At 43.1% G+C, this 27,678-nt stretch overlaps 1 protein-coding gene across 8 annotated transcripts; it reads right to left on the bottom strand.

The window, feature by feature from the left end:
• Nucleotides 1-195: 195 nt before the first annotated feature.
• On the bottom strand, nt 196-27,481 carry LOC128874768 (histone-lysine N-methyltransferase 2C-like). Of its 8 annotated transcripts, XM_054119820.1 has the most exons (36): nt 27,337-27,481; nt 25,528-25,715; nt 25,212-25,389; nt 24,940-25,110; nt 24,624-24,848; nt 24,299-24,542; nt 24,110-24,227; nt 22,757-23,682; nt 20,942-22,682; nt 20,710-20,871; nt 20,503-20,629; nt 20,205-20,419; nt 19,998-20,122; nt 18,414-19,172; nt 16,815-16,950; nt 16,634-16,737; nt 15,829-16,507; nt 15,573-15,752; nt 15,281-15,493; nt 14,930-15,211; nt 14,302-14,847; nt 14,062-14,231; nt 13,135-13,287; nt 11,836-12,007; nt 11,611-11,772; nt 11,354-11,541; nt 4,849-11,257; nt 4,313-4,753; nt 3,962-4,235; nt 3,652-3,875; nt 3,360-3,577; nt 2,865-3,242; nt 2,440-2,790; nt 1,402-2,367; nt 1,008-1,190; nt 196-895 (listed from the first exon to the last, which is right to left on the bottom strand). In XM_054119820.1, exons 2-36 carry the CDS (start codon nt 25,679-25,681, stop codon nt 803-805), a joined length of 17,667 nt encoding a protein of 5,888 aa, XP_053975795.1. In that variant the 5' UTR covers nt 25,682-25,715; nt 27,337-27,481; the 3' UTR covers nt 196-802. The 8 variants fall into 8 exon arrangements, with proteins under 8 accessions (XP_053975795.1, XP_053975793.1, XP_053975794.1 ...); XM_054119818.1 differs by having other exon boundaries at nt 11,611-12,007; XM_054119819.1 differs by having other exon boundaries at nt 11,611-11,995.
• Nucleotides 27,482-27,678: the final 197 nt, after the last annotated feature.

Below are 27,678 nucleotides of genomic sequence, written 5' to 3'. Positions count from 1 at the left end.
TTGTAGTAGAGTTAGTTTCTATTCCTTACGCTAGATGGGGGTAGCGATATTAGTGGCGCCATCTAGCTTTAAAAGAAAGAACTATTTCTCGACAAACTTGGGCGTTTTCCCACCGATGCACTCACCTATACTAATAAAACAATTTAATAGACTGTAATATAACACCAAAAGATATTTACACAAATGAAAGGTAAATCAGTAGATATTGTACGGATTTATTATCATATAATGAAATAGTTATAATTGTATATAATTCTAAATTAGATACTGTTACTTTACATAATTCATCCGGTGATTCAAAATAACATGGATCTCTACTTATGTACAGATACAGTGCAATGTATATGCAATAATAATTAATAAACGATTTATATTACAATATTGGTCAACTAAACGTTGACTCTACTCAACATACAAAGATACAAACTTCCTGTATACAATACACACGACCCATAAAATTTGTTTCGCAATTATTCCGCGTCGTGTCCTCAAGAGTGTCCGTAATATACAAGCGATCAATGTTCTATGTTTTGTAAAGTAAAACTAATATTGTACAACTTTGGAGGAATGTTGTGATGGCATAGCACCAACTTCACTATGAATCAATTAGTCAAACTGCAATGGCACTTTACAAATTAAATAATGTGTCTATCATATGTATCATATATATATATATATATAATATACATATATGTATCATATATATGCATATATATATATTTATATGTATTTATATATTTTTTTTCTTCATGTAAAACCTACCCAATAACGTAGTAACAATAACAACGGTGGATAGAGCTCTTTAGTTCATCCACTTGCGGCAGTTAGGCGCGCCACATGCGCATGCTATCTTGTGCTGGTCATCTTCAATGTCGAATTTGTAATCGTATGCCAGCTAAAAGAAGTTCACACGTCGTACAAGTCTCGTAAAAATGAGAAATTGCAAAAAGAAAAAACAATAAAATACGTATTAAGAATGAATAAAAACCAATTAAAAGACAACATACCTCTTCGCCACGTGAGATTCTTCGCTTTGCAAAGATTATAATTCTAAGATCACGTTCTACCTCAACGATTTCAGCGACGCAATTTGGGTTACATGAGTGATTGATGTACCTCGCAAGGCCTCCACACAATGTTGCATCGACAACTCTTTCTTCATCTAGGCGGAACATATAAATACCGCGATTCTGTAACAGATGTTTCTAATGTTGCTTTCTGCCACTTGACAACAGTCAACCTAACAACGAACAACAATACTCGAAGGGGCCGTGGTGCACAGTGAGAATAAATTCCAAAAAGCTGATCATAACTATTTCTTTGTTTTAAGACGAGGTTATAGATTTGATCATCTTTCTGGGATATAAAATCACAGCATCGCGTAGCGATAAAAAGACGTACCCTTGCTTCGTACTGTTTCTCCCTGGTTTCAGCCAGCTCGGTGCGAATAATCTCCCCGATGTACTCGATGACCATGGTGTGCTTCTCTAAATCGCGCGCAGCGTACAGTCCTAAGCCTTGGATCTTGGAGCGCGCCAGGTACACGTTGTTCCGCCACTCTTGCTTCATTTTCTTGTACTGCGAGCTCTTGGAATGAACGAACTGCTTCGAATAAGGGCACGCCACCTCGCCAGCGACTGTCGCGGTTGGTACAAACGTCGCCCTGGCGGAGGAGCCTGTGCGCTGTGTGTGCGGCCTCTTCCACGGGAGTTGGTTACGTAGCCGCGCCTCGGTTCGCGCGCTGCCCGTGGGATTGATCGCCAATGGCAGTTCCAACAGGGGATTCCGACCGTATTTGAATCTGTAATCGGTGAGAGTTTCGATGCCTGGAAGACTTTCGAGAACGCGAACCACTGCTGGCTCGGTTAGCCCGAACAGGTCCTCGCCAGAGACATAACGAGGGAACAGCTGAACGCTGTGCGTCGTTCTTCGCAGTTCAGAAAGAGGTTCGAGGATTCTGCTCCAAACGGCACGCGGCGTGGCGTCCCGTAACTCGACGTCCTCTTGGAGAGGCTCCTGAACCAATACTCTGAACTCTGGTCGACCGGACACGTCGTGGATGGAACAGACGTATCGACAGCGTTTGTTTGGCCTCCTCATGCTCCAGTAGAACCTGACGATCTTGTATCCAACCGGGTAGATGTAGTTCGGTGTGTGAAAGTTGGCGAGCTGGTGCGGGAGCAGCTGTCCCACGCTTAAAAATATCAGGCTCCCAACCCGCAATAAGTGATTATGTTCCGAATGATGCATCACAGCTGCGACTTGTCGGTTTTCGTCTCGATTGACGTACACCCTTCTGTACACGGATAGCGTCGTCAGCTCGTTATCTTTCTCGTTCTTTTGCACGTGTTGAGAGCAGTAGGTACTCTGAAAATATCATTAACGATCAATCAAGTTTCTACTCGTTTTGAAGATCGAGATTTAAGGTGTTGACTTTACCTTATTCTTATAAAAAACACAGCCATCTTTGACAGCGCAGCCAAGGTGGTACACGTTGGTGCAGCGCATTTTAAAACATTTTACTGTAGCTCCCGGCTTTTCGCAAACAATACAATTTAATACAAGACTATGTTGCAAAGCAGTATCGAGATTCATCAAGGCACCATTTACAGTTTCGTACACATCTTCGGACCATAGTGCGCAATTTAAATGCACCCATTTATCGACGTCAAAATTAAGTAGTCTAGCGGGACCATCGGCTGTACCGTCACCTTGACTGTGACAAAACATGCATCGTCGACTGTCTTCCGCTTTGGCAGGCACTACTGTCACCCCCATACGGAAAAGCATCTGCATAAAAAAAGAAATTTTTAAGAAGTCGTGAACATTTTACTTACTACATTTAAAATTAATTTTGTCCGTACCTCCGTGATTTCTTTGTCGGTTGGTTTCTTATACTTTGTATGAGGTTGCATCGAGCCAATGGACCAAGGTTTGTACCGCAAGCCTCTCCATACTTTCGCAGGTGGTTGGGGTTCGGTCGATTCGCTCGAGGATTCCTCAATAGCCGAATGTTTCTTCGGTCTCTTGTCCTCCATTAGTTCCTCCTTCATCTCCAGGACATCCTGATCCTCTTTCTCAGTTTTTATTTTAATTTCACACTCCTTCTCCGGCTGGTCGATGTCCATACTTTCAACCGGCTCAACCGACTGTTTGATCACGAATTTTTTCCCCTTTTTGAAATCGTCGTCCAATATCTTACTGTCTATTTTATGACATAGGTGGTCTACTATGGTTGCAGCCTAAAGTTGGAGAATAAGAATTAATTGAACATACAATTAGCTTGGTAATCTTCGATTGGCACTGGCACAGCATTATTTTTTTCTGCTGTTAAATTATAAGAAAAGTAATGTGGTCACCTTATATTGCGTGTTCGATGGCGTTCTGTGCATGAGGGCAAATTGCATGTAACAGGCTGCTGAACAGAAACATAATTCATCACCAGGCTCTGCTTCCTCCTTACTTAAAAATGGTAAGTCTGATACTTTCTTCCTTATTAAACTATTCAATATCACAACCTCGCAATGACGACAGAATTTGGCAGCGCCATTCAAAATACTTTGTATATCAATTGGAGCTGCAAAGTTAATAAAAAGTCACAACAGCTATTCTAAAAATGTATAATTTTATAAGTGACTGGTATGCACGTACCTCCCTCTTTACCATCTTTTCCCTTGGTTCTATAAAGACCTAATTTCTGACTAGGGGGAGTAGTGGTACGTTCTACTATCTGGTAACCAGTGGGAGGAGCTATATTCAAAATATTTGCCAAGTCTTTAAGTACTCCCATTATGTCGTCTGCAGCCTGACTGTTCAAGGTCAATGTAACTGTCACGTTGCCATCTCTTAGAGGTATTGGAGGTGATTTTCCGAGTCTATATACAATTAAACAGCATTAAAAAAATAATGATATAAGTTGTTGGGTAAAAAATGGCTAACTAGCTTAGGTACTTTGACGTACTTTGGTATTCCAAGGTTTTCTTTGTCTTGTTTAGCCGTATCTTTGACATAAGCTGGTTTGAGTCTGATAGGAATCGGCGAGATTAATGGTATCACAGGTGACACGCGTTTCAACCAATCAGACTCCTCGTCCGATTCTTCCTCAATCAATCTCAAACCAGGGAATCGGTGTATGAACTCTGGGATGACGCATTCAGGTGAGGATGAGCTGACTATCGTGTCAGGAGAGTCGACGTCACGGTTCGCCAGCAAAGAATTCTCCTTCTTTTCATCGGCTGCAAGTTCAATGTTTATGTCAATAATCTTCTATTAATCCGTTGATAAAAGATATAGAAAGAGTTAAGATGCTTACAATCATCTAATTTAAGGGGTGGAAATTCTTGATCGTAAAACCCTCTCTGAGTGGAAGCAGGCTGTTGAGGCGGTAAGGGTTCCAATTCGCCAAATGGCTGCGTGTTATAGTGATCAGAGACACCTGGCAACGTAGCGGTTCCGTATGAACCCACCAAATCTCCTGTCCTGGTGTTGTAATCCTTCTGACTTCCAATTTTCATCAAGTCACCCGAGCCAAATATAGGACACACGCCGTAATTCTTGCCTAAAAGGGGTTCTAATACTGCCATTGGCTGAAGTTGTCGCAATTGGGTCATTAAATTGTCGATGAACGTGTCATAATCCTCGTCCAAGCGGGACACCTTCCTGGCGCGCTTCTTCTGAGGTGCTGTCGCCGCGTCCTTTCCTTGGCTTTGTTTCCGTTTTTGTTGATATTGTCGCCTTTTCAACTTCTTGAGATCTGGAAATGAAATAGCGTGTAATTCACTATTCTAACAGCAGAAACGTAACTAAAATGATTCATATTTCAATATAGATGATCGTCTAGATCAATACCAGTTTTGTCGTCAATCGATCCGTCGATAAGCTCCTCTTTGGCAGTAAGAAAGTCTTTGGTATCGGTTAATTGGGTAGGTGTACCACTAGATAGAACTTCATCAAGAACTTCCTTTTTGACTTCCACTAAAGGCACTGTGTGTTGTGCATTCGCACCCTGTGACGCCTGGGTTTGGTGACCCACAGTATGAGACACCGTATGAGGCACTGATGGCGGTATTGTGTTTACGTGTGGGGATGGTTGTTGCGTCGTGACAATGGATTTAGGGGTAACCGGTATCTGGGGCTGAGGTTGTTGCGTTTGCGGCTGGGTGGTGGTAACAGTTGTCATCGTTTGAGCCACTTGGATGGCGTTCGACGTTTGCTGCGTGGTTGATTGTATAGTTTTACCAGCCATCGTCGTGATCGCGGGTTTCGTTTGGGGCACGACTCGCGAAACGACCATGGGAGTCGACACGCATTGCTGCTGGCTGGGAACGTTGTTGTTGATTACAGAGTCATTCGCAGGTTTCGTTGGCGGTTGAACGGTGACTGGTTCTTGTTTGACAGCGGTGGTAGTATCCGGTGGCTTCACCGTAATTGGTGGTTGTTGCTTGGTCACCGTGGTGGTCGGTTGCTGGTTCGCCTGGCTCGCGATAGGGGTGATCTTCGTCGACTGCTGCGTCGTCGGTTGTTGTTTGACGAAACTGTCGATCATGCGCTGCTGGGACAGGACTGGCGCGGAGGTGGAGATCGGTGGAGGTGGTTTTGGTGGCTCTTCTTTGGTTGGCGGGCTCTGCACCTTCAAAGGCGTCACTGTCTGCGACAGAAACGACGTCTCCCTAGCGAGGACTTGCTTGTTGCTCGTAGTCTTAGGCACTTCGTTCAACAGAGGCGGCAAGACGGCGAACGGTGTAGGTGGGACTGGCCTCGCCAGTTGTGCCTCTAGCGACGGTACCAGCGGCAAACTGGGACCTTGCGAGGAACTAGAAGTCGTGGCGCACGCGGTGTTCTGCAGCAGTTGCTTCAACAGCACGTTCTGCGACTCTTCCATCCTGTGTGAGCCAGCAGTACCTTTGCTCAGATCCAAATCGGGTCTAGCGGTCGGTTTCTCAAGCACAGACTGGGATTTGCAGTTCGATTCCTCTTCCTTCTTCAGCGGTGTATTCTGTGCTAGCCTCTCGAGATCGGTGTTCTTATTCTCCAAGGTTAGATGACCGCTAGGTTTGTACTGAGCCTGTCCAGAGGTCAGCTGCGAATGCAAAAGAGTCGGTGTTTGAGACAGAGTGCTCTGGAGTATGCTGGTGCTGACGCTGATGTTGTTGGTACTCGTGGTGACTATGGGAGGTACTATCGTTCTGACACATTGCATTGAGGTCGTGACGGTGGTCGACGTGGCGTTGACGACGACTCGCGATGGAGCAGCAGAGATCCCAGAGCTGACTTGCAGTATTGCCTGGAGGCTTTGCGTGCGTTGCACAGAGGTGGCCATCACGGAGCTCAACAAATTGCTGGCCTGCGTGGGAGCGGTGTTCGTTCGATGACCAGCTATCGTCGGTTTCGCTGAGTTCGTCCCAGCCAACATGGCGTTCAGCATCGCGTTAGACGTGATGGAGATCCCAGAGTTAGTCGGTGGCCTTGAAGTGATCACAGACGACGTTTGCAAAGACATATTGGTGCTGGGTTGTGACTGCATCCCGCTGGAAGTGACTCGTAGAAATGGATCCGAAGGGGTGACCTTGCATAACGTGGAAACGACGCTTACCGTAGAATTTGTACTTTCCTTTGTATGTGGTGTGGTATAACTAGTGGTTGTGGTCTCCAGATCGGCTTTATTGGGTGTCATCGAATGGGACGTGGTCATGCACGTCTGCAGTCGTATGTTGGCGTTGCTGTGCAGATTATTTACAGGATTTGGAGCAGGCGTGCTCGCCGTGGATAATATGTTACCTACTTTGGAGCCAGAGATGGCGGACACCATCGTGACGATGGCGGTTTGATTCACGGTTGTACAATTCTGCGAATGATTGGTCTGCAGGGAGGAGAGCAACGTTCTCAGCTGGTGCGACACGTTGGCGACGTTCGACGTTAACTCTGTGGGTTTTGACAGCGGCGAGAGATGAGGTACCGTCGTCGTGCTCTTCTGCAACTGAGCTATGGTGCTCACTACCAAAGGAGTGCTCTGTTGAGGAAGCGGAGAGCTCTTCTTAGGCGCCGGTTCTAGGGGCGGTGAACTGACCTTCCGTGGCTTTGAACCTTTGCTTTCGTTGGCCAATAGATGTTCGTTATCGGACTGTTCCTGTTCCAGGTCCATCAAGGAGTCCTGGAGAATGTTTAAAGGCAAAGTATCCAACGGTGTTGGCAAGTCGTACATCATACTCTTCCTGGACCTATCTTCTTGGAGAATCTCTCTATTAGCCATTTCTGGTTTGGATGATATTATATTGTGCAGCATGTCCAGCAAGTCGTCAGACGACTCATCCATCATCTTCTCCTCGTTGAGACAGTGCTGTACGTACGGTTTGCTTGGCTCAATGTCTGTGCACAATTCCTCGTGTTTCTTCTCTTTTTTAGGTATGCTCGAGGTGCTGTTGTCGGCGACGGACGTTTCAATTTCTTTTGGTTTGCTGTTGATCCTCTGCGTTTCGGAAGCTGGCTCCTCTTTGTTCTCGTTTTCCGTGGGTTCAGCATCGTTTTCCAAAATGTTCACCAGCGACAAATCATCCGTAACTGGCGATATCCTTTTCAATGACACTGTATCCGTCTTGCTGTCCCCTCTAGAGTTCTCTCTGCTCACGGTGTTCTCGGCAGGGTTGTGAATCGCCTCGAGCATGCTCTCCAATTCGTCGGTGGTGTTCAGAGGATCGCTTCTCTTCTCCACCTCTGGCGTTGGTTCTTGACCGACAGCTGAACTAGAAACATTAGTACTTGGAATGTCTACGTTGTTCTCATCCAAAGTCTTTCGCGAGTCCGTTTCATCCTTCTCGACTTTGACCTTTGTTTTCTCGAATGCGTCCAGCTCCTCTTTCGTCGCCGCTATTGCGTTGCTGTTCTCCTTTTTTGGAAGATCGGGTATAGACATTTTCGGGGTGAACAGCGTAACGGACGTTGGCTGCACGCTCAAGAGCAACTTGGTGGGATTACTCGACTCCACGCTGCTGGTGGTGTTCTGGACGAAACTGGTGTAAATGTTTTGCACGTTGGGAACAGTCGAGGTCAGCTTTTCCGAGCAGGTCACCTGAGACTTGGAAACCTCGAGGCTCGGTGAGCTGATCTTGGGCAACGTCTCTGCTCTCATGTTGTGTTGCGAGGCGACGGTGATGTTCTCCAAGGCGGTCTGACTCAACTTGGCTGCGATTTTTGCGTCAGCCACGATGCTCGCCATCGTCGACGGCAGTTGTTTTTTGTTGTTGAAGGAAGACACCGTGTCCTTCGTTATGCTCAGGGTGGTGAATATCGAGGTCGATTTACCAACATCTGTTGTCGATGCATTGGTAGACGTAGTGACTGTATTGCTGGTAGAGATATTCATATTTCCAGTAGTTGAAGAGGAAACCGTCGTCCTGGACACGGGAGACACTCCTATGTTCGCATGGTGCACGCTGGATGGTGGCATTTGATTATATAGCAATTTTTCGGTGAACAGAAACGGCGGGGGGCTTCTGTTCGGCTTTGATTCTTTCTGCGCTTTTGATTGCTCCTCGACGACGTTTGTTTCCACGGTTGCGTTCTCTTTGGGCGTGTCTGGGACACTGGCGTTGTCCTTCTCGGCTTCATCGGTGCAGGATTCTTTGGACAAGTTGTCTTCAGGCGACTTTGTACTAGGGTCGATGATCACCACCTCCGACTCACTGACAAATGACAGCATGAGATCTTGCTCAGGAGACTGGTCCATGTAGGATCCAGGCGACGGATCCACTCGAAGTTCCTCTTGATCTGGTGATTCGGGTGTATCAGTCACCGCGACTAGTCTCTTCCCAGACTGCAACGTCCTCACGATGTCCAATCGCAGACCCTTTTTGTTTCTTGCGTGGGAGGGTACCAAGTCTTCGTCGCTAAGAATTTGTTCGTCCGTTTGAGATTCAGGATTCTCGATTTCTAATATCTGGACCAAATCATGCCCTTGGCTTCCTTCGTTGACCAACGCCTGGCATAGAGAATCATTACTATCTGCAGACAGGTCCACCACCATTTCGGGTTCGAAGAGTACATACTCCTCCTGTATGTCGCTCTCCAGAGTTCCTGACATCACGTCGACGAGCTCAGAATCACCAAACTGATCTATAACCGTGATGTCGTCGCTGTCTCGTTGAGCTGTGGAGCTCAACGTCACCTCTGTGTTCACTATAGTCTTGTCGTCATCATAATCCGTGGTGTCAGGGATCGGTTCCAGTTTATTACTCGGGCTACCAAGCGTCAACGGTCCGTTATCCGATAACGAAGTGGTCTGCTTGGTCTCTATGACGGTTGGAGGAGTTTGTGGTGGAGTGTGGGAGTCATCGTCGAAGTCGTTGTAATCAGCGCACACCAGAGAATTAATTTTCGACTGAGGTATGCCAGTCTTCCTGTGCATGACTACAGAAGTGTTAGGTTTCTCGTCCAGGTTCAACAAATGCGACTCCGAGGTCTTCCCCTTGCTGGTCTCCGCCTTGGTCGACCACATGGGCGAGCCACCCCTCAGTCCAAGTTTAAAATATCCAAATCGACCAAAAGCTGTGGTGAGTGGCAGTGGGTTCAAGGGATTATGGGGATTACCTCCTCCTCTGCTCGAATGATCTGTCGAAACGGTTTGTTCTTGCGAAAGTGATTGTTGCTGTTGATGTTGGTGGGACTGTTGCATTTGTTGCTGCTGATCGTTGGTCACAGTGATGTTGCCAGAGCCCTGATTCGCGTAGGAACCGTGTGGCGTGTGAGGTGTGTGAGGAGTATGTGGTGTTCTTGGAGTTCCTGGGTTCTCCACGCTCTGTGGTCGATCAGGCATCGCTGGACTGTTACCCGTGGACTGTCTTCTCTGCATTTGCATGGGCGACCCACCGACCATTGGACTCCTGGGCATCGGAGAACTGGGTGGTTGCGACGTTGGAGGATGGTGACTACTGTTCAGCTGGTGTTGCAGCATCGGCGACGTTGAGGGATGACGAGACATTGGGCTCGGTGGCTGGTACTGCGATATCATAGGCGAACTAGGTGGATGATGAATCCTCGAGTTCATCGGACTAGGAGGCTGAGAAGTTTGACTCAACTGTTGCTGAAGCATCGGCGAGCCCATAGTTTGCTGGACCATGGGACTCCGCGGCATGGGCGAACTAGGCGGTTGTCCATAATTCTGTTGAATTTGTTGATGAAGCTGTGGGCTTGGAGAGTTCGCTGGCTGTGAAACCATGGGAGAACTCGGTGGTTTTTGCATGTTATGTTGCTGTTGTTGTTGCTGCTGTTGTTGCATCTGCATAAACTGTTGTCTCTGTTGCTGGACTATTTGCTGTTGCTGCTGCTGCTGTTGCAGAAGCTGCTGCCTTTGTTGCGCCAATTGCAGCGTGCGTTGAGTGATCGTGTTCTGTCCGTCTTGGAGTATCCCAACCGTCTCGTGTTGCTGCTGAATGATCTGCTGTCGCTGAAGCATCTGTTGGTGTTGTTGACTAATCAAAGATTGCTGGGTAGGTTGGGGACTTCCTAACGGAGAACGTTGACCGTACACGATTCCTCCTTGCAATTGCATTCTGGGCCTTTGTCCAGGTTCTCCCACGGCGGGTGGACGGACGAAACGTTGAGTGAGATTGTGAACTCTAACTGCTTGTTCACCGATGATTTGTTGAGTTGTTCGCGTGTCTGGTGTGAACGCGCCTGGACTCGTCGCCAGTCTCCCAGTGATAATCGCGCGATGTTGAGGAGACGTCATTCGGGTGGCTGTAGGACCACACATCCCAGGTGATGGCATTGCACCGGGACTGAAGGGACTCTCTTCGTTTTGCGAGTGTGGAGTTCCTATTCTAGGCGACTGTTGCATGTTATGAGGCGACATTGTTCCTGGGTTCCCCGACTGAGGATTGCCTGGACTGTGTTGCAGCAACGGCGGATTTGGACTGTGCTGGATGATGGGAGTCACCGGTGAATGCTGTATCATACTCGTCGGAACGTTTCCTGGCCCTGGACTCTGAGAGACGACAGCGGCGGGACTGTGCATCGGCGAATGCTGAGACGGAGACATCAACGGTGAACACGGTTCGCTGTTCTGGGATTGAGGTTGTCTCTGTTGCTGTTTACTGTGATACTCCTGTATCAACATTCCGTGTTGACGTGTTTGCTTGCGGCTCGCGTCCAAGTGCTTTTGCAGTATCGCTTGCTCGCTGGATATACGTTGGAGTTCCGTTGCGTCGTTCTCGGTCAACTCGTTCCCCGATTTTCGTAGCTGTCGCTGCTTACTATTTAGAGACTGTAAAATTACGAGGGAATGTAACTGTAATGAATCCGCGTCTGTGTGAGAATCGAAAAAAGAAAACACCGCAACAGAAAAATATTCTATCCTTACTTTTCGTATTTTACGCAGCTTTTGTACCTCAGTTTCGTAATACTTCAGTTGCTGTGTCAACACTTGATGCTGATGGTTTAGCCACTGTTCATATTGCAGTTGTGCTTGACGATCCTGTTCGTTCACAATATTCTCCGGCGGCGTGGGCGGAGCGGGAATTTGAGAAATATTAAACGTGGCAACCCTCGCTGCAACAAATAAGAAGGTATACGTTTTAGTGACGTTTTAATTTGAAGAAAGCGTTATGTGGTACTGACGTTCAGGTGGTGTTTGCGTGGCGATCGGTTGCCTGGGCACTTGGGCTGCTAGTTTAGTCGCGTCTGGAACTGGTTGTTGCCAATTGGTACCTGGAGCTGACGGTGGCCTTGGTGCACAAGCCGGCCTAATTACAGGAACTCCTCCAGGTACTGATGTAATTCCTTGTGGAGGAGAAGCAAGAGGTGCAGAACCCAAAACGTCTGCTCTAAATCTTTCAAACTCACTGTCACTGAGAAGAGGTCCTCCGGAACTTGTATTATCGCTTTGCTGCTGCTGCTGCTGCTGCTGTTGTTGTTGTTGTTGTTGCTGCTGTTGTTGTTGTTGCTGCTTTTCTTGCTCGCGTTTCTCTTGTTCCAGAAGCTCCTCCAGCAACAGTGGTTGTTCCTGTGACAATGACTACTGACAGCTTATCTAACTTTCAACCATTTAACAGATTATAAGTTCAAATAGAGAGATGATAAAATGGTATGGTAAATTGGTATATCGGAATCTTACTTTACTGGATATCGAGACAAAGCACATCGATCGTTCTAATTAGTGAGAAGATACGAACATGCAAATATAGTACCCCTACATTCAATTTCATTAGAAGTCATTACAAAAAAATAAAAAAAAAAACGTAAAGACAAAATAATGGTACATAAGTATGTATGTAAAGTGGACTTCTTGTTCTGTATTTAAGCAAATATCAATTATACGTATAGTTTCACAAAAGCCAAATGTTTGTCCCTATTTATATAATAACATACATGCATACAGAAAAATACAACAAATTTTATTAATGGTTTAATGATACGTAGCCAAACGAAACCCATTACAATTCCAGTCATTGGGCGATAGTAAATTTTGTTATCATGTAAGAATTAGTACCCTATTCATATGATCGTACAGACGTAACTGTCAATGATAATAAACTACTGACGAGGTAGAAGATAAATAAATATATTAGTGCGCATAGGAGACACCATAAGGACCATCGGGATGCTCAAAAAAATTACCAACGATTTTTCAAAGATCAACAGTATGATTGACTTTAATCGAACGCATTATACAATTTATAACTAAGCACAGTCCTTGCAATCATCAATTGCAGGGAAGAAGCACCAAATAATAGTTTTCCAATTGTAAAAAGAAACTATCTCATTTAAATTATTATTATGAAAGGAGCATAAAATGAAGGAGTTTTCTTTATTTTAGTGTTGAAGAAATATATATTTGCAATTTTTAAAGTACCATTATTTCCATATAGGGTCATAGCTCTTTCCTTAAAAAATATGCTAGGATACAAGAGAACTAATTTTATACAATCCTCTTTCAAGACTGTTGGTAATGATACCTAGTACTTAATCATGGAGAAAGGTCAATCTCTCAAATTTTAGCACATTGATGCTTCCACTCTACAGTTGTATCGTATATGAAAGGGGGAAAAAGTGGTGCACAGAAAATGGAAAATCTTTCTTTCTTGGTATCATTGCAGGTGATATATTGTGCAATATGCTGAAAATTCCCCAAGTCTTGCTCACCTGCAGAAGCAAGGGTCTTCGGTGAGGGTGAGGTGTCATTGCGGGTGTACCAGTATGTACCACAGGGGCCATCGGTGGACCTGCCACCGGCACTGGGTGCCCTATATGGACTGGGGGCCGCGTCAAACCCCGCCCACCTGGGCACAGCCCCATCTAGACATGCACCAACACCAATGCATTGCAAACACCCAGGCCAAAACACCACTTTACCAGCCAATACTCTTATATTAAATAAATTACTTGCCTACACCTACGTTCATAGCAAATTCGAAATCATCTGCTTTCACACGTTACAACTTTTTTTTCTCATAAACATAACTCGAAACTCCGTGTCACACAATTACGTAAATTCAAATTACTACAAAAGTTACAGAATTTAACAATGCTAACCTGACGTTACACACTATATGGCGTCTCCATACATATGTATATAAATGGACTCGTATTTAGTTACAGTACATTAAGAAAGGTGTTATGGACATGTGCGTGTATATTAATCTTTCGAACGCATATCGGTTCAATATTACATGAGAATTTGTTTGATATAAAAATTGGTAGAGTATTGATTGCTCTATTATGTGAAACAATTGCGTTATATTTTATAGCATACATATATTAATCATGACAAAAAAATAAGGTCGAAACGTCGAATCATTTGAATTTTCATGATTAATCTATGTACTTTGAAACATCTAACGAAATCGCTTTGAATAAACATAAAGTATTATGTCCATGATAAATTTAGAGCTTTGTTAATACTCGTGTCATGTACTTCGTGATGCGTTCATTGCTTGTCAGATTTGCGAGAAATTCAACTTCTCGTGGTTAAAGGAGAAAGTGTTAGATATATAATTTGCGTAAAAATACTCAAGATTAAAGCGATGCAAAAATTTCAAAACATCGAGGATAGTCGTAACGTGTACAAACCTGTATAGGTCCTGGATAAGGGGGCGGTGGTCCAGGATACGGAGGTGGCGGAGGTGGTGGCGGCGGTGCTAGGGGCATACGAGGGCCGATCATGTGATTCACGGCTACCACTCTGCCAGCCACGTTCGGTACGCCTGCTACTCTCATGCTCAGACGTTGCTGTTGAGATACTGTAATCAAGAAATATATTTAATAAGCTGATTCTTAAATAATAGATATATGTAGTATATCAATAGTTACCTTGGATATGTGTTTGAGGCATTCTCTGAGGATGTCCAGGGAATGTGGACGGATAACTAACAGTAACAGTGTTGGTGGACGTGACGACGCCAACGGCTCCGTCAGGCGATAGCAAGCGAGTACCAGGAGGCATAGGTCTGCCCATTGCCGCGGCTTGTTGCACGTGCTGATGCATTTGTTGTTGCACAACGACAGCCTGAGCATGCGCCTGAGGCATAATGGTGGTTGTTTGCTGCGGCGTTTGCGATGTCACTGTAATCGGCGGTACTGTTTGCGCTTGAGTCGGAGCATTGGATGTTTCCGTCGGTGTTTGTACTGTGGTCGTCGTGCACGTGTCACTGATATCGGTGTGTACCGTGCTGGTCGAGCCTAACTCCGCTGGTTTTCGCTCCTCGTCCTTAACTTCCTTCTTTTGTTTCTCTTCCTTCGTCTCTACCTCGACTTGCTCTAAATCTAAGTCGAGTATATTTGTTTTCTCGCCACCGGTTATGTTGTCCAATTCAGGATCAGCGTATTCCAAAATATTAAAATCTGCGCCCATCTCAGCTGCAACGAACAATAGAAGATTATGTTTAGAGAAGAGTGCATACAGGAGGTAGAGGATAAATCAAGAAGCAAGTTTATTTACCAAGTAATTCATCATCGTCGTCGCCTAAGTCTCCTAATATTGCACTCACGCCCTCGACCTCGACCATCGGTGCCCCCTCTTGTTCTAATTTCTCAAGCTCTGCAGTAACGTTGTCAGGAATTTCTGAAGGTTCCGAGGGGCTCACAGTAGCTTCACCAACCGTTGTTGGTATGAGTGGCGCTCTCACCATCCCTTGCGAACTCAACATTCTAATTCCTTGATTTAAATTATCCTGCGGCGTGCGGACTATACGTTGCGTTATACTTTGGCCTGGATTAGAATCTGCAAATATCGTTTCCAGTAATAAAGTATCCATCAGACTATACTGCGTAACGCAGAGTAATTGTTTACCTGGAAACCTTTGTTGCTGTAAGACGTCGTAGGGTTCTGCGATAGAACTCCGTACAGCTGGCATCCGAGTTTGTAACGTCTGATTTCCTTGAAAGTGTTGTTGAGGTATATTCGCAGCCACCTGTGGTCTTTGCAGCAGTATTCTGGTACGTGGATCCATACTCTGCACCCTGGTATCCACATTTGCTGCTACAGGATGCCTTGCATTTATTCCTGTAATAAAGAATTTAACTTCAGTTTCAATGTATCTTACATATTCAAATATAATAAGAAGAAAATGATAGATGCGTACCGATTTGATTTCTAATCAAGACATTTGGCTGAATAGGCATCCTGGGTCTAACGATACCAGGTGGAAGAGGATGTCTGAAAGTACCTTCCCCAGTATTACTTGCTGCTTGAGAGTGTTGCGGAAGTTGTACGTGGGCTGCGTCGAACTGTGGTTGATTGTTTTCTGAGTTGTTTGGCCCATCTGAAAGTTAATATGAATACATATTTATATAAATATGTCTGATTTACTAATGAAATAGCTTTGATATCATACATACCTTGATTCCAGGTAGGATTCACAGGTTCTATCTTTTTATTGAATTGCTGTCTTTGCAAGAGGTCGCGTAACTGTCTGTTCACCTCTGGTTGTTGATTGAATACTTCTGGCGGCGGGGGATCTTGTCGCGATTCTGGCCTTGGCGAGGAATAATTTGAAGCGGGGGAGGGTGTGGGGGGCTGACTACTATATGGATCAGGTGTACGAGACGGTGCATATACATGAGTAGAAGGACGAGTAGTAGGAGCATTAAAGATAGGCCGTGGTGTACCTGGAGGCTGGGAAAACACGTCACTTCGGGGTGACGTCGAATACGAAGATGTGCCAGATATTTGTGACCTGGGTGTTTGAGAACCTTGGGAATAGGCTTCGGTATTGTCGAAACGTTGAAAGTGATCCTGAGATTGCGAAGAGGCTGGAGACTGTGGAAAATCGTGAGGAGATTGCGGCGCTTGAGGAGAAAATGGAGAGGGCGGTTGTGTGAAATTATTTGGCATTCCAGGCCTAACCACAGTCCCCACTGGTCGTGTCATCGTTGTACAGGGTTGATTGGGTAAACGAGGTATGCCCTGATGAGGGCTTTGAGGCACTAATCCTCGTGCAACTTTCACAGGAGGAGTGGCGAAGGTATTACGCGATCCAGGGGACGGTGACGCTAATGGTCCCATATGATTACCATCCTGCAAAATAATTTTCACAGAATATTCGTAGGAATTACTCTATTATAAAAATCAACCACGAATAAGTCAGCCTTTTATCAGGACACAAAGTATGATTGAGGACCTAGACTATATTTAAATATTTACCTGTGAAGTGGAAACCTGCAATTGTGTCGTTAATCCTGTAGTATTGTCAGTATTTATCTGGGTTGTATTGTCTTCGCTTATTTGTCTATGAACTCTGGCGATAGCTATTGAAAAAACATATAATAGTTAAACTGCAATATCTTAATTGTATAATATAATCGAGATATCGAATATTTCATACCGTGTACACGTTGCTCATGAATAACTTGTTGCTGCATCTGCGCTTGTTGCTGTCGTAAGGCTTGCAATTGTTTCCACTGACGTTCTTGTTCAGCTTCTCTGGTTGAACGATCTCTGTTGGAAAGTCTCTCTTGCTCCTGCCAAAAACAATTTTGTTAGACCTAAGAAATCGAGTACAACGAAAGATCATTATATCCTTACAGCCATTGTTATTAGAACACGTAGTAAGAATTACGAAGTAGCAATAACATACTTATATTTCCAAATATTCAGCCACTTGATTAATGGAATAATTGAAGAATATAATGATCTATTTTTTCTTTGAAGCGATATATAAAATATACAGTAAGGCAAATTGACAGTCAGCCAAAAGTGTACTTTAAGTTTCAACATTCAGGTAAAACTGGCATGTTACTAAATTAATATAATTAGCAATATCTCAATGTTTCTGTATGTGCAACACAGTTGTAATAATAACCAGCCACCATCTAGAATAAATATTATGTAATCAAAGATTTATAAAAAAAGAACCTGATCTTTTTACCACACAGAACACCCATAAACATTCATTGTAGATTAATTTGTAATAGTCTTCATGCACTGTATCGCTGAATACAGAAAAGTATATTGTTTGTACTATTTTAATACGTGTCAAAATTACTGCCTCTGTTACGTATAAACGAAATAAAATTGTGAAAAAATTATTTCATAGCCTCTTTAAGTGGATAAATATATGTGAAATATTTCGTACAATTTGAATGGTAATAAGAATTAATCATGTTTTAATCTGTATTGTTAGCAACTGAAAAATTGTACTATGTTATTAAATATTAATTAATAGCAATAAGTACCTATTCAACTATAATGCTATAAATACAATAAGTAAGTGTAACAGTTTGTAGTACCAAAAGATGTAAAAGCATCTGGAAATGTAAGAAGCAACAAAAGTTAGTAAAACTGACAATAATATTGTTGTGGATGGGAAATAACGTACTACATTGCAACAAATCTACCAGTAACTCGTAACACAATTCACAAGAAGCAATATACTTAAATAAGTACACGGAAAAGGAAGAACGTCATACTCTGTTTTTTTTACATTTCTGGAACATAGTGGATCAGGAATAAACAAAAAAATAATGTGCTACCAGTTGTCTTCAACATGCCATATACAATATAATAAATTATGCAAATAAAAAATTTATAACGCTACCATCTAAAATAATATATCTAATAAAAATAAGTGTATATGTATATACATAATGAAAAGTGTCTGATCAATCAAAAAATATAATACATTTTAATATATTTAAATACAACATGAAGTCAATCCATCGCATAAGACCAATGCTCTGAAACACTATCTGCTCTGATAGTAGCATAATTAAATTACCGAAATAAATGAATTATATTTAGTGTTTCAAATCATTGAGTAGGGATAACTAAACTATGACTGAAATTGTTGCAAGACACCGAACTATGATAAAGTTTTTGTTCTAAAAAAAAAAGAGAGAAAAAAAGAACTGATAAAGGATAGCTAAATGTCGATCAGACACGTGGCACAAGGCAAGACACTAGAGGCACAGAATAGGTGGCTCACCATAGCCGGGGACTGTACAGGTACAGTGTGAATAATTGCAGTGGGTGGCGGATCGTAGTGCTCCTGGCTGAGGGAGGGGAGGGTGCGCATGATTTCAGATGGGGTGAGCACTCTAATCTGGTGGTCTACCGAGGATAATTGGCGAACAGGACCTACCCCCACCATAACGTTGGCAGTGGGGGATGGCTGAGAGATGCTCAGACTGTTAGCAATTGTACTGGTACTGATCGTAATGTGAGCAGGTGTGGGACGTTGCTGGGATGGTGATGTTTGATGCTGCCCTTCACCGGCGCCCGTGTTGCAGTAAGAAGAAGCAGTTGCTGATGTGCAAGGCGTGGCTGGCGACTGAGCTACTCTAGCCTGGCTACCGGTAATCTCTTGGTGCGCCAGGCTGTTAATGGAATTAATAGAATTCACAGAGCTGGGCCTGGGTGAAGAAGAAGGGGTCGTGGATGTTGGAGAAGGACTCGGGGAAGTAGATGTTAGCTGCTTCTGCGGTCCCTGCACCGCACACACCTCCGCATGATGATTACTGCTAGCTGTCGACACTGTCACCCCTGTTGCAGAGACAGTCATTCCGTTCTTTTCCTGTGCTTTTTCACTGCCCACCGAGGTCAACAGTCCGATCTGCCTTTGGTTGGAGGCCATAGCTACTACTGGAGAAACTTGAGCTGATGTCATAGTTGTGACAGGTTTGGTGATGATGGTAGGTGCACTTGTTGCAGTGACTGGGGTCGTGCTTGGTATATCCTTGGATATCTGTCGGTTCAAGGGGTGCCTCGTTCACACACTTACGTTATAGTATTCATGGCTTACATATTTCCAAATTACATCATACAAAGGTAATAATTCTTCAAAGGATTCTAAGGATTTTGGAGGAACGCTATGTAGTGGGGACTAGACTTACAAGGAACGTTACCCGCCAACCGTTACGCGTTGATTTTTATGAAGCTTTGCACACAGATGAAGTGTTTACAACTTAACTGATATGCAAGCTTTAATGAAATCGGCACGCAACAGTTGGCAATGTTCCTTATTATATTGATATTCCTAAAGAATCAAATTAGCATCTACACGTCTAACGAAATATGATCTGACTGTACGTACGGATATTGTTAGAGAAACGATGATCTGAATTTATATAATTAGAGAGTAACATGTCTAAACGTGTGTAATTAGGTAATGTAACAACATTCATGATAGCGATGAACGTAACTAGGAAAGCAATCGCATAGTGTGTTTAATGTAAAACAGGCGTATAGTGTTGTACTTCAACGTAGCGTGTAACAGCCTAGGGAAAGGCGTTTCGAATCTATTGTTAACGTAATTATTTATCGATTTTTGAAAATTGTCATTTATGATGTTTTTATGCCTGCACTTTATATGGTTTTCACGAAATGAAAAAGATAATCGAAACCTTAACAGCTTTAAGTATAAATATCGGACATAAAGGACAAGCTGTTAGTTTGACCTGTGTGTTAGCACAAGACACCTTTGAAGATGAAAATGGATACATATCACATAAAAGATTCACGCCTCTCTAGCACGTGTATCACTCATAAGGCCTCTAGAAACTCTTCCTACCTGTTGAGTCTTTTTCATACGGCTTGCAGCTCTGTTGTCCCGCGCAAGTGTAAGATACGGGGCTTTCTTATCGTTGGGTAACGCACGCCACTTCTTCAGTATTTGTTTGCATCTTTCTGACCAAGCTTAAATGACACAATAAAGTACGCGATTAATTAATTTTACGAGCAAAAATAATGGTATAACAACGAAAGTAATTACACATACCTGGATAGTCTGACTTCCACTCTGGGTGATTAATATTTGCATAAAGTACGGAGGATATAGTCGCCCCTGTACCTAAAGCTTCATCGGCTTCCATTTTAAGATTACTTCTTTGGTTGTATGAGATTGTAGTGTTGCCTGCTGGTGCGGTGCCCTCGTCATCGGGATTGACCCACGGACTCGGTGGTTCAGAGAAAGCAGGACTGAATTGTGGGCTACTACATAACGAAAGATTTACAAATATTACGAAAGCACTATTTCAGTTTTTTAATTTAATTTTATGATGAAAATTCAAACATACTTGCTATACTCCGAATGGTAGGGAGATGGAGGTGGGAAACTCATCGGAGAATTTAAATTAGACTGACCAACGGAGGGTAGCGAGCCAGGTACTTGCGGTCTTGGTATGGTCATTGATGTTTGTATGCCTGTAATCACATTTATTTTCATTCGTATACCGTAGCAACAACCAGCAGTTCCTGCAATTAATAATCGATTAAATATCTACCAGGATGCGGCGAAGGAGATACGAGAGGTGTTGTAGAGGATGAATGATGTGGTGCCTGAGCTTGAACCGAGAAGACTGACGATTCTTGAGATTCTTGAGATTCATCAGTTAAAACTCCTTTGAATATCTCTTCGATATCTTTACTATCCATGTTAGGTAATCCTAAGAAAGTCACAATTAGTAATTTACAGTGTATAAACAATAAACTGTAGGAATAGATTATAAAACGTACCTGTATCTCTGACCATCGACTCCAGGTTGAAATGTGGACTAAGAATATCTGTTAATTCATCTTTAGTTGTCCCTGGCGTGTCATCCAATTCATCTAACGCTTCGCTAGCTTTAGCTAAATCTTCGTCAGGTTCGTTCATGATGGTATTAACGAGATCACTATCGAGCAGATCACCTGAAATGGGTAAGATATCACCGAGAGCTTCCGTATCGCTACCTTCGTCATCCATAATTTCTTCCCGTTTTATGGGAGTCTCCGAGGACACTTTGTCTTCTTCTTTCTCTTGCTTAGCTTTAACTTGTTCCATCGCTTTCAGTTCATCTTGAGATAGCTGAATGGTATCCGCGTTTCCAGACACATTACGCTCGCTATCCGATTCACTGCTACTTTCCAGTTCCTTATCTTTGGTCGTATCCATAAGATCTTTGCCAAAGAATGCCTCTTGCATGTAGAGAGGAAAACATTCAGAAAGCTTTGTCTTTGGTTTTCTTCTCTGTGGTTTCCTGCGTGGCTTGTCGTCCGTCGCGCCAACCGTCGAGTCGGAAGGTTTCTCAGGGTCCCCTTCTTCCTCTTTGTCTTTCCGCGTGCCTCTCAGTCTGACGATAAAACCTCCGATGCCTAACTTTTGCAAGTTACGCTGACGTTTACGTCGTAAAATTGGTATACCATTTTCAGTCGTATAAATACTAAAACCCTCGGGTGGTGGTTGATCGCCACGCGGTGTCCATACCATTCCTTCCTTGAGCACCTCCGTGGGCTCGTCCTTAACATCCGTTAAATCTAATTTTCCTCCATTTTCCTCTAAAGAATTATCTAAACTGCCACCAGCGACCACGGACTCTATAGTTGCCATTATATCCGCTTCCTTGTCGATCAAAGGATGCATTTTTCTTCTTTTCTTTCTTGTTTGTTGATGCTCGGATGTCAATGACTTGATGTGATTCATTCCAGCTTCGGATAAGTAAACACCGTCGACCAAGTATTGTTGAGGGGAGGGTTTATACAATTCTGGGCTACGTGATGTCGGCGGTGGGGAACGGGGATACTTATTTGGTTGTGGTTTAGGTTGATTGCATAGAAGATGGGGCGGCGGGACATCTCTTGGACGACAAAGTATACAAATATAGCCTTCCTCCGCGCATTTCTCTGCCTCTACCTCGGTTTTGATCGCGTCGCACGCGCAATGCAGCCACCTTTCGCATTGGATGCACTGTATTATTAGGTCCCCTTCATTGTACGTTTCTTGACAAGATATGCAGGCAGTATGGGATGCGCAGGGACCGCATTGCGTGTAATTCTTCTGCCAGCTACTATTAAATCCTGGATCGTTCGAACCGCACGTTTGACAGTGTGCGCACCATTTGCACTTCCAAGTACCGTGCGGCACGTAATCCAATGGTGGATCCATGCAGTAAATATGATAACTGATATCACAGTCATCGCATAAAATCAAACGACCCTCGTCATTTCGTTCGCCACAACCCTCGCATACTGTACAATCAAGGCACCGCCAACCCTTTTGTAATATTACTTTAGTAACTTTGACATTAGCGCAATAAGGGTGATAGCATTGACCACATTGCGCGCAAGCAATTAAACACCCCTCTTGGTCAGTGCCAATCGCACCACACATAACGCAAATATCTTGAGTCAATACAAATTTATCTTTCGCTGAACATAATACAAGTCTATTCTCAATGCCTGGTTCATCTTCCTTCGAAAATGAGTCCGACATTGGCCTCTGAAATAATGATAGATATTATTGTGAGGAGGCTTACTACATTTAAATAGCAATGAATGAAGAATAAAGTATACCTGTAATCCTACACCAGGCACTCCGAAGATACCTCTCATTTTCGCTTTGGGACCCCTCTTCCTGCCGAATTCCGTCATCTTCTGCCGCTTTTGGTATCCAAGCTTACCAATTCCTTTGGGTCGACCAATTAATCCGCCGCCAAGTCCTAACCTCTTTTTAGCTATTTTTGATGCACAGAACGGTTTCCCTTTTCCAAGACCTATGGAATACAGGGCTTCCTCTGATCCACCTTGGTAATCGAATTCCGAAGAATCCCCGTCACCGTACAGACTCTCTTGCGACGCACTTAAACTTAAATCTCCACCGTAATCGTCGATATTATCTTTCCTTTTTACAAGAGCCATGTTTTTGCAGTGCAGACAAACATATTCATAGTCGGGTTTAGCTTCCTTGCGGTGTTGGTATGTTAATGGATCAGCCTCAGGGTCACAGGTACCATGAACGAACTTTTTACATGCACTACATTGAACCATTTCTCTATACGCGGCGGCCCGATATGCCTTTCTACAAAGAGGACACGAAAAACCTTTGTTCCTTTGTTGGTAACACGAATCACATACGGTGTAATGAGAATGCCACCGTGATGAAAGACCGGCGCCTGGTGTACGCGAACCACAGTCTGTACATACACGGCAGCACTTACACTTCCAACCATATTTAGGTATAGATGTAACAATTGGTCGTAAACAACTAGGATGATACGCTTTTTCACAACGTTCACACAACATTACTTTCGAAGCATCTTCTGGTTGACGACACACTTGACATACTCTGCAAGATCCACATTGCCAGCCAGCCCGTACACCAGGCAGCAGTGCTAAACCAACACAACTGCCGTGATAGTGTTGGCCGCAAATGGAACACATTACTAGGTTGGAAACATCTCCCATCCCACAGCACTGCATACACGTAATATCACCGTTCACTAAAATCAAATACAGCACATAAATATCTACGCTAAACTACTTCTAAGGCCTGTTCACGGATCCGAAGATTCAAACAAATTTGAAACGTGGATTAGTCCATGTAATTGTATTATGGATGAACTACTACTACTTGGACACGATGTTTCAACATTTTTTGCATCGCCGGAGTTCATGAACGTTTCTTATTAACACGTTCACTCGACTTCACCCACTCTCAGGCTAAAATTTGTTAAGAACTACTAAGTTTGTGTCAACAAACACAACCAACAATACGGAAACACTCATCAATGATTCGGAATGACACTAATATCAATATCCCAACATCTCATGCTGCGTCGCCCGATGAGTGAAGGGAATCACAAGGCGGTGTGAACGTGTTAAAACAATTAAACATTCATCTACACATAAAGACCACATAGAACTTACACAAAAGTGGAACTTGTCCCAAGTGTTGACTGCAAAAGAGGGACAAGCTTTTTGTATCCTGGAAACAACTTGAAGCTGCAGCACATGGTAAATGAAAATAACGATTGCACGATGCCACCTGTTTAAAAATAATGTTGTTATCCATTGTACTCGTTTTACATATCTCAGAGAAATTGAAGGAGTACTCACTTTGCAAGGAATTCCAGCTCCATAATGAGAACAATAAGCACAACGCCTTGACGAAGCCTGCACTATTGCCGGACTTAACGCTTCCGTTGTTAATTCTTGGGTATTGCTCGACCATACTGCACAAGATTGATGAATGTAATAGTGCCCTGTTGATTCGAATAATGTTCCTATTTCTGGCTCTTCCGAATACCCAACTATAGTTAATTCCTCCACTGGTTCCGTAAAATTTGATAGACTAGTATTCCTATAAATTATATAATTACAGTATTGCTAACACAGAATATAGTTTTTTACATATGTAGAATTGTTGCAACTTAAATAATACCTGCACTTAGCTAGACTTTTCTGCCTACGGCAAGTCACAGCACCAGGACCTGCCGCACGTGGACTTTTGTCTCCAGTAGATATATCAACAAGATGATCATTTGTTTCGTCACGGTTGGTGGACTTTTCAGGGGTAAAACCTTCAGGACAGGTAAATCTTAAAATCTCGCCCTGACCTAGTTGACTTCGTTCACCCAAATTACACAAAGCGCATACTTTCCCTGGCCTGAAGAGATAAATTGATACCATCGTTAAAGTCGCTGCGTATTGTTACATTTTACGAAGAAATATGAAAGCAAACTATGAAGTATGCTTGCCATTGTTCTGGGAAGTATGGCGGTTCTTCTGGTGCTGGCATACATCTCTCGGTGTTGGACGACTCTCCATCAGGAGTATCCTCACCGAGACGAAGAGGACTTGGGGACTCTGAATGTGTATCATCATCTTTACTTTTAGTACGGCGCGGTACACCTCTTGCATATCCAAGGCTAAATGAGAATACATTTACATTTACTTTGCCTCTTTAGTTAATAATAATACAATACATAAACAGAATAATTATGATTAATAAAATAAACACATTACAAACCCTTTGCCCCTATTAGTCCCTCTTCCGAAAGATCGACGAGTGCTCCCACCGCGTGTAGTTCCAGGTGGACGTTCTTTCCTAGGTCTACCCGGACCCCGTCTAATATTTAAAGGTTTACCTCCAGGAAGTGGAAATTTCTGGTACCGTAAAGGATCATGAAAAGCTTCGTCCGGGGTTACTGCAAGAGAAACAAACTTTTGTGCTTCCTCTGAAATAATATAATTTTTATGATGATATTGCGCATCGAAAGTGTTAAAAATTATGATCAGATGATACACGTGAAATTAATTATACTACTCTACAATCGTGTACGCACTGTTACCAGGTGTCGTTGGTGCAGGACCGAGCAATTGATCTGAATTTGCTGGAGAAACAGGAATTCCTGTTGTTTCTTCATCTTCGTCCTCGCCATCGGAAGCTTCATCTATTTCCATTTCTTCCTCACCCTCAAGACGCTCTTCATCATCCATGGCACCTCTACTAGACCTGTGTTGCTAAGTAGTCCTGGACACACAAAAGGAATGTTAGTAGAGATGCTTGTATGTATAATAGAAGGGAAGATAACTTTGTAGTCTTAAACAAGCCTTTTCCAGAAATAAAGTACTTGTTTAAAGAAAAACTATTGCAGAGTCTCCCACAGATGTAATACCATCAAAGATTAAATGATAGATACCTTAGAAATTAAACCACTATCTTGTTAATGTTTATAAACAGTTGCTTGTAAAAGTTTTCAATTTATTTTTTATGAGGAAACAGTTCCTAAAATTAGTTCCTAAGTAATATATCTTATAGGAGTTTCTGTATATAGAAAGCTGCCTAAAACTATATTTACCATTTGTTTTATATTGCAAATTTTTTCGAGTGTTCTGTTTAATTATTTTTCTTTAAATTTAACTCTGCACGTATATATAATAGCAAATATTTTTAAAACATAGATTTCTTCATAGCAGACTTTAAACACCATGCTTTTCATAAGTAAATAAAATATAATATTATTACACGTGTTATACACGATATAAAGTATTTATATAACACGATAATTTGATAACACAACAGAAATTTATAAACATATGTCATATGAGAACATAAAATATAGATTGATTTTGACCTTGACTATATGTCTAGACTCTTGCAGTCCCCGCTTCCATGCTTTGTCTAATAAAATTCATACATTTTTATTCATAAAGTTATCCAGATATCAGGCATCACGGATGAAGTAAAAAATAGTTGAGTTTGGAATTACATGTTTACTTTTCTTCCAAGATTAACTATGATCATCTTAAACATGACAAGCACACCTCTGAACTATTGCAAAGTGTCACTAAAGGAAACTTCTTAGCAAGCAGGAACATTTAATCAGCAATTGGTCATATTTAAATTCATTTTTCGTTATACCGTGAATACGTTCTTGATAAAAGAATAATATTTTATTACACCTATGCATTTCTATCACGATCGCCCAACTTTTACAAAATTGTAATTATTACGTAAATAGGCGAGTAAACGTTAGTTTACCAATAGTCGAATAAATATAATCTAGCAACGAGAATTCCGTAATTCGTGTGAAATTACGACAGACAAAACCGCGTATATAAACGGTGTGCAAAACACATCAATCACTTCTTACGTGTCAATGGTTAATTTCACCAGGCGCATTATAAAATTCTCACGGTAAACGTTATTTCCCATAATGAAAATAAACGGTCTCGCTTAAAACTGCATTTTATCGATAATAAAAACATTGACTCGTGTCTCGGTCCGAACTCACATAGCTTTTAATCTCTTTACAGTATAGAGCTCAGTCAGCTACAGCAGGATGGCGTGCCGCTCGGCGATCGGCGGTCACTCCACAGTGGGGAAAACCGAGGCACTATAATCACCGAATAAACGCCACTTTTCATCACCCGTGAAACACAAATAGTCCTTGTCACCATGAGCCGTGTCACCACATACGAGGCACCGTTTATCCGGCGGATTACACGCGTGCACAACTAACTTAGGGCTAAATAAGGCCGAGGAGAATTTTGTTGGCACGGCCTTTACGGCGACAGTACGCCATTGCTATGTCAGAGTTTGCAGGCTATAAACATACCCGGGCCGCCCGTAACCACGCCGGATCACGTACCTTCCAGTTACTGTTGTCTCCTTAGCAGTTTCATGGCGGCTTTGCACGCGTAATTATCGGGATCCTCGTTGAAATTCGCACGGCTCATCCAAGTAAACATCTTGTAGTAACAGAAAAAAATGTCACAAGCTGCTTGAACGGAAGAGTACGCAACTGACGAAGCGCTAAAGTCACGGAGTCCGGATGTCGGAAACAAAGCCAGAGCGTCCACTCGCTAAGACGCCAACAGCTGCGCCACCAACGCGTGGCGTGTGGAAGTACTAGATTTTTACTAGAACCATCTAGGGGAAAATCCCTAGCTATAGCGTAGTTTGTGGTTTTTATATCCGTTGGAGCAGAAGT

The sequence above is a fragment of the Hylaeus volcanicus genome, chromosome 4, assembly GCF_026283585.1.
Source record: "Hylaeus volcanicus isolate JK05 chromosome 4, UHH_iyHylVolc1.0_haploid, whole genome shotgun sequence".
NCBI lineage: Eukaryota > Metazoa > Arthropoda > Insecta > Hymenoptera > Colletidae > Hylaeus > Hylaeus volcanicus.
The sequence above is the reverse complement of the archived record's forward strand: the minus strand, read 5'-3'. Positions and strand labels throughout refer to the sequence as shown.

What these genes read in the sequence shown, in the direction of transcription:
- LOC128874768 (XM_054119818.1), bottom strand. Translation starts at nt 25,681, where the DNA reads ATGGATGATGAAGAGCGTCTTGAGGGTGAGGAAGAAATGGAAATAGAT. An exon ending in CTTGATTAGAAATCAAATCG is followed by an intron (nt 15,494 to 15,572) that starts GTACGCATCTAT and finishes TCTTTATTACAG; the next exon opens with GAATAAATGCAAGGCATCCT. An exon ending in GAATCTCACGTGGCGAAGAG is followed by an intron (nt 896 to 1,007) that starts GTATGTTGTCTT and finishes AACTTCTTTTAG; the next exon opens with CTGGCATACGATTACAAATT.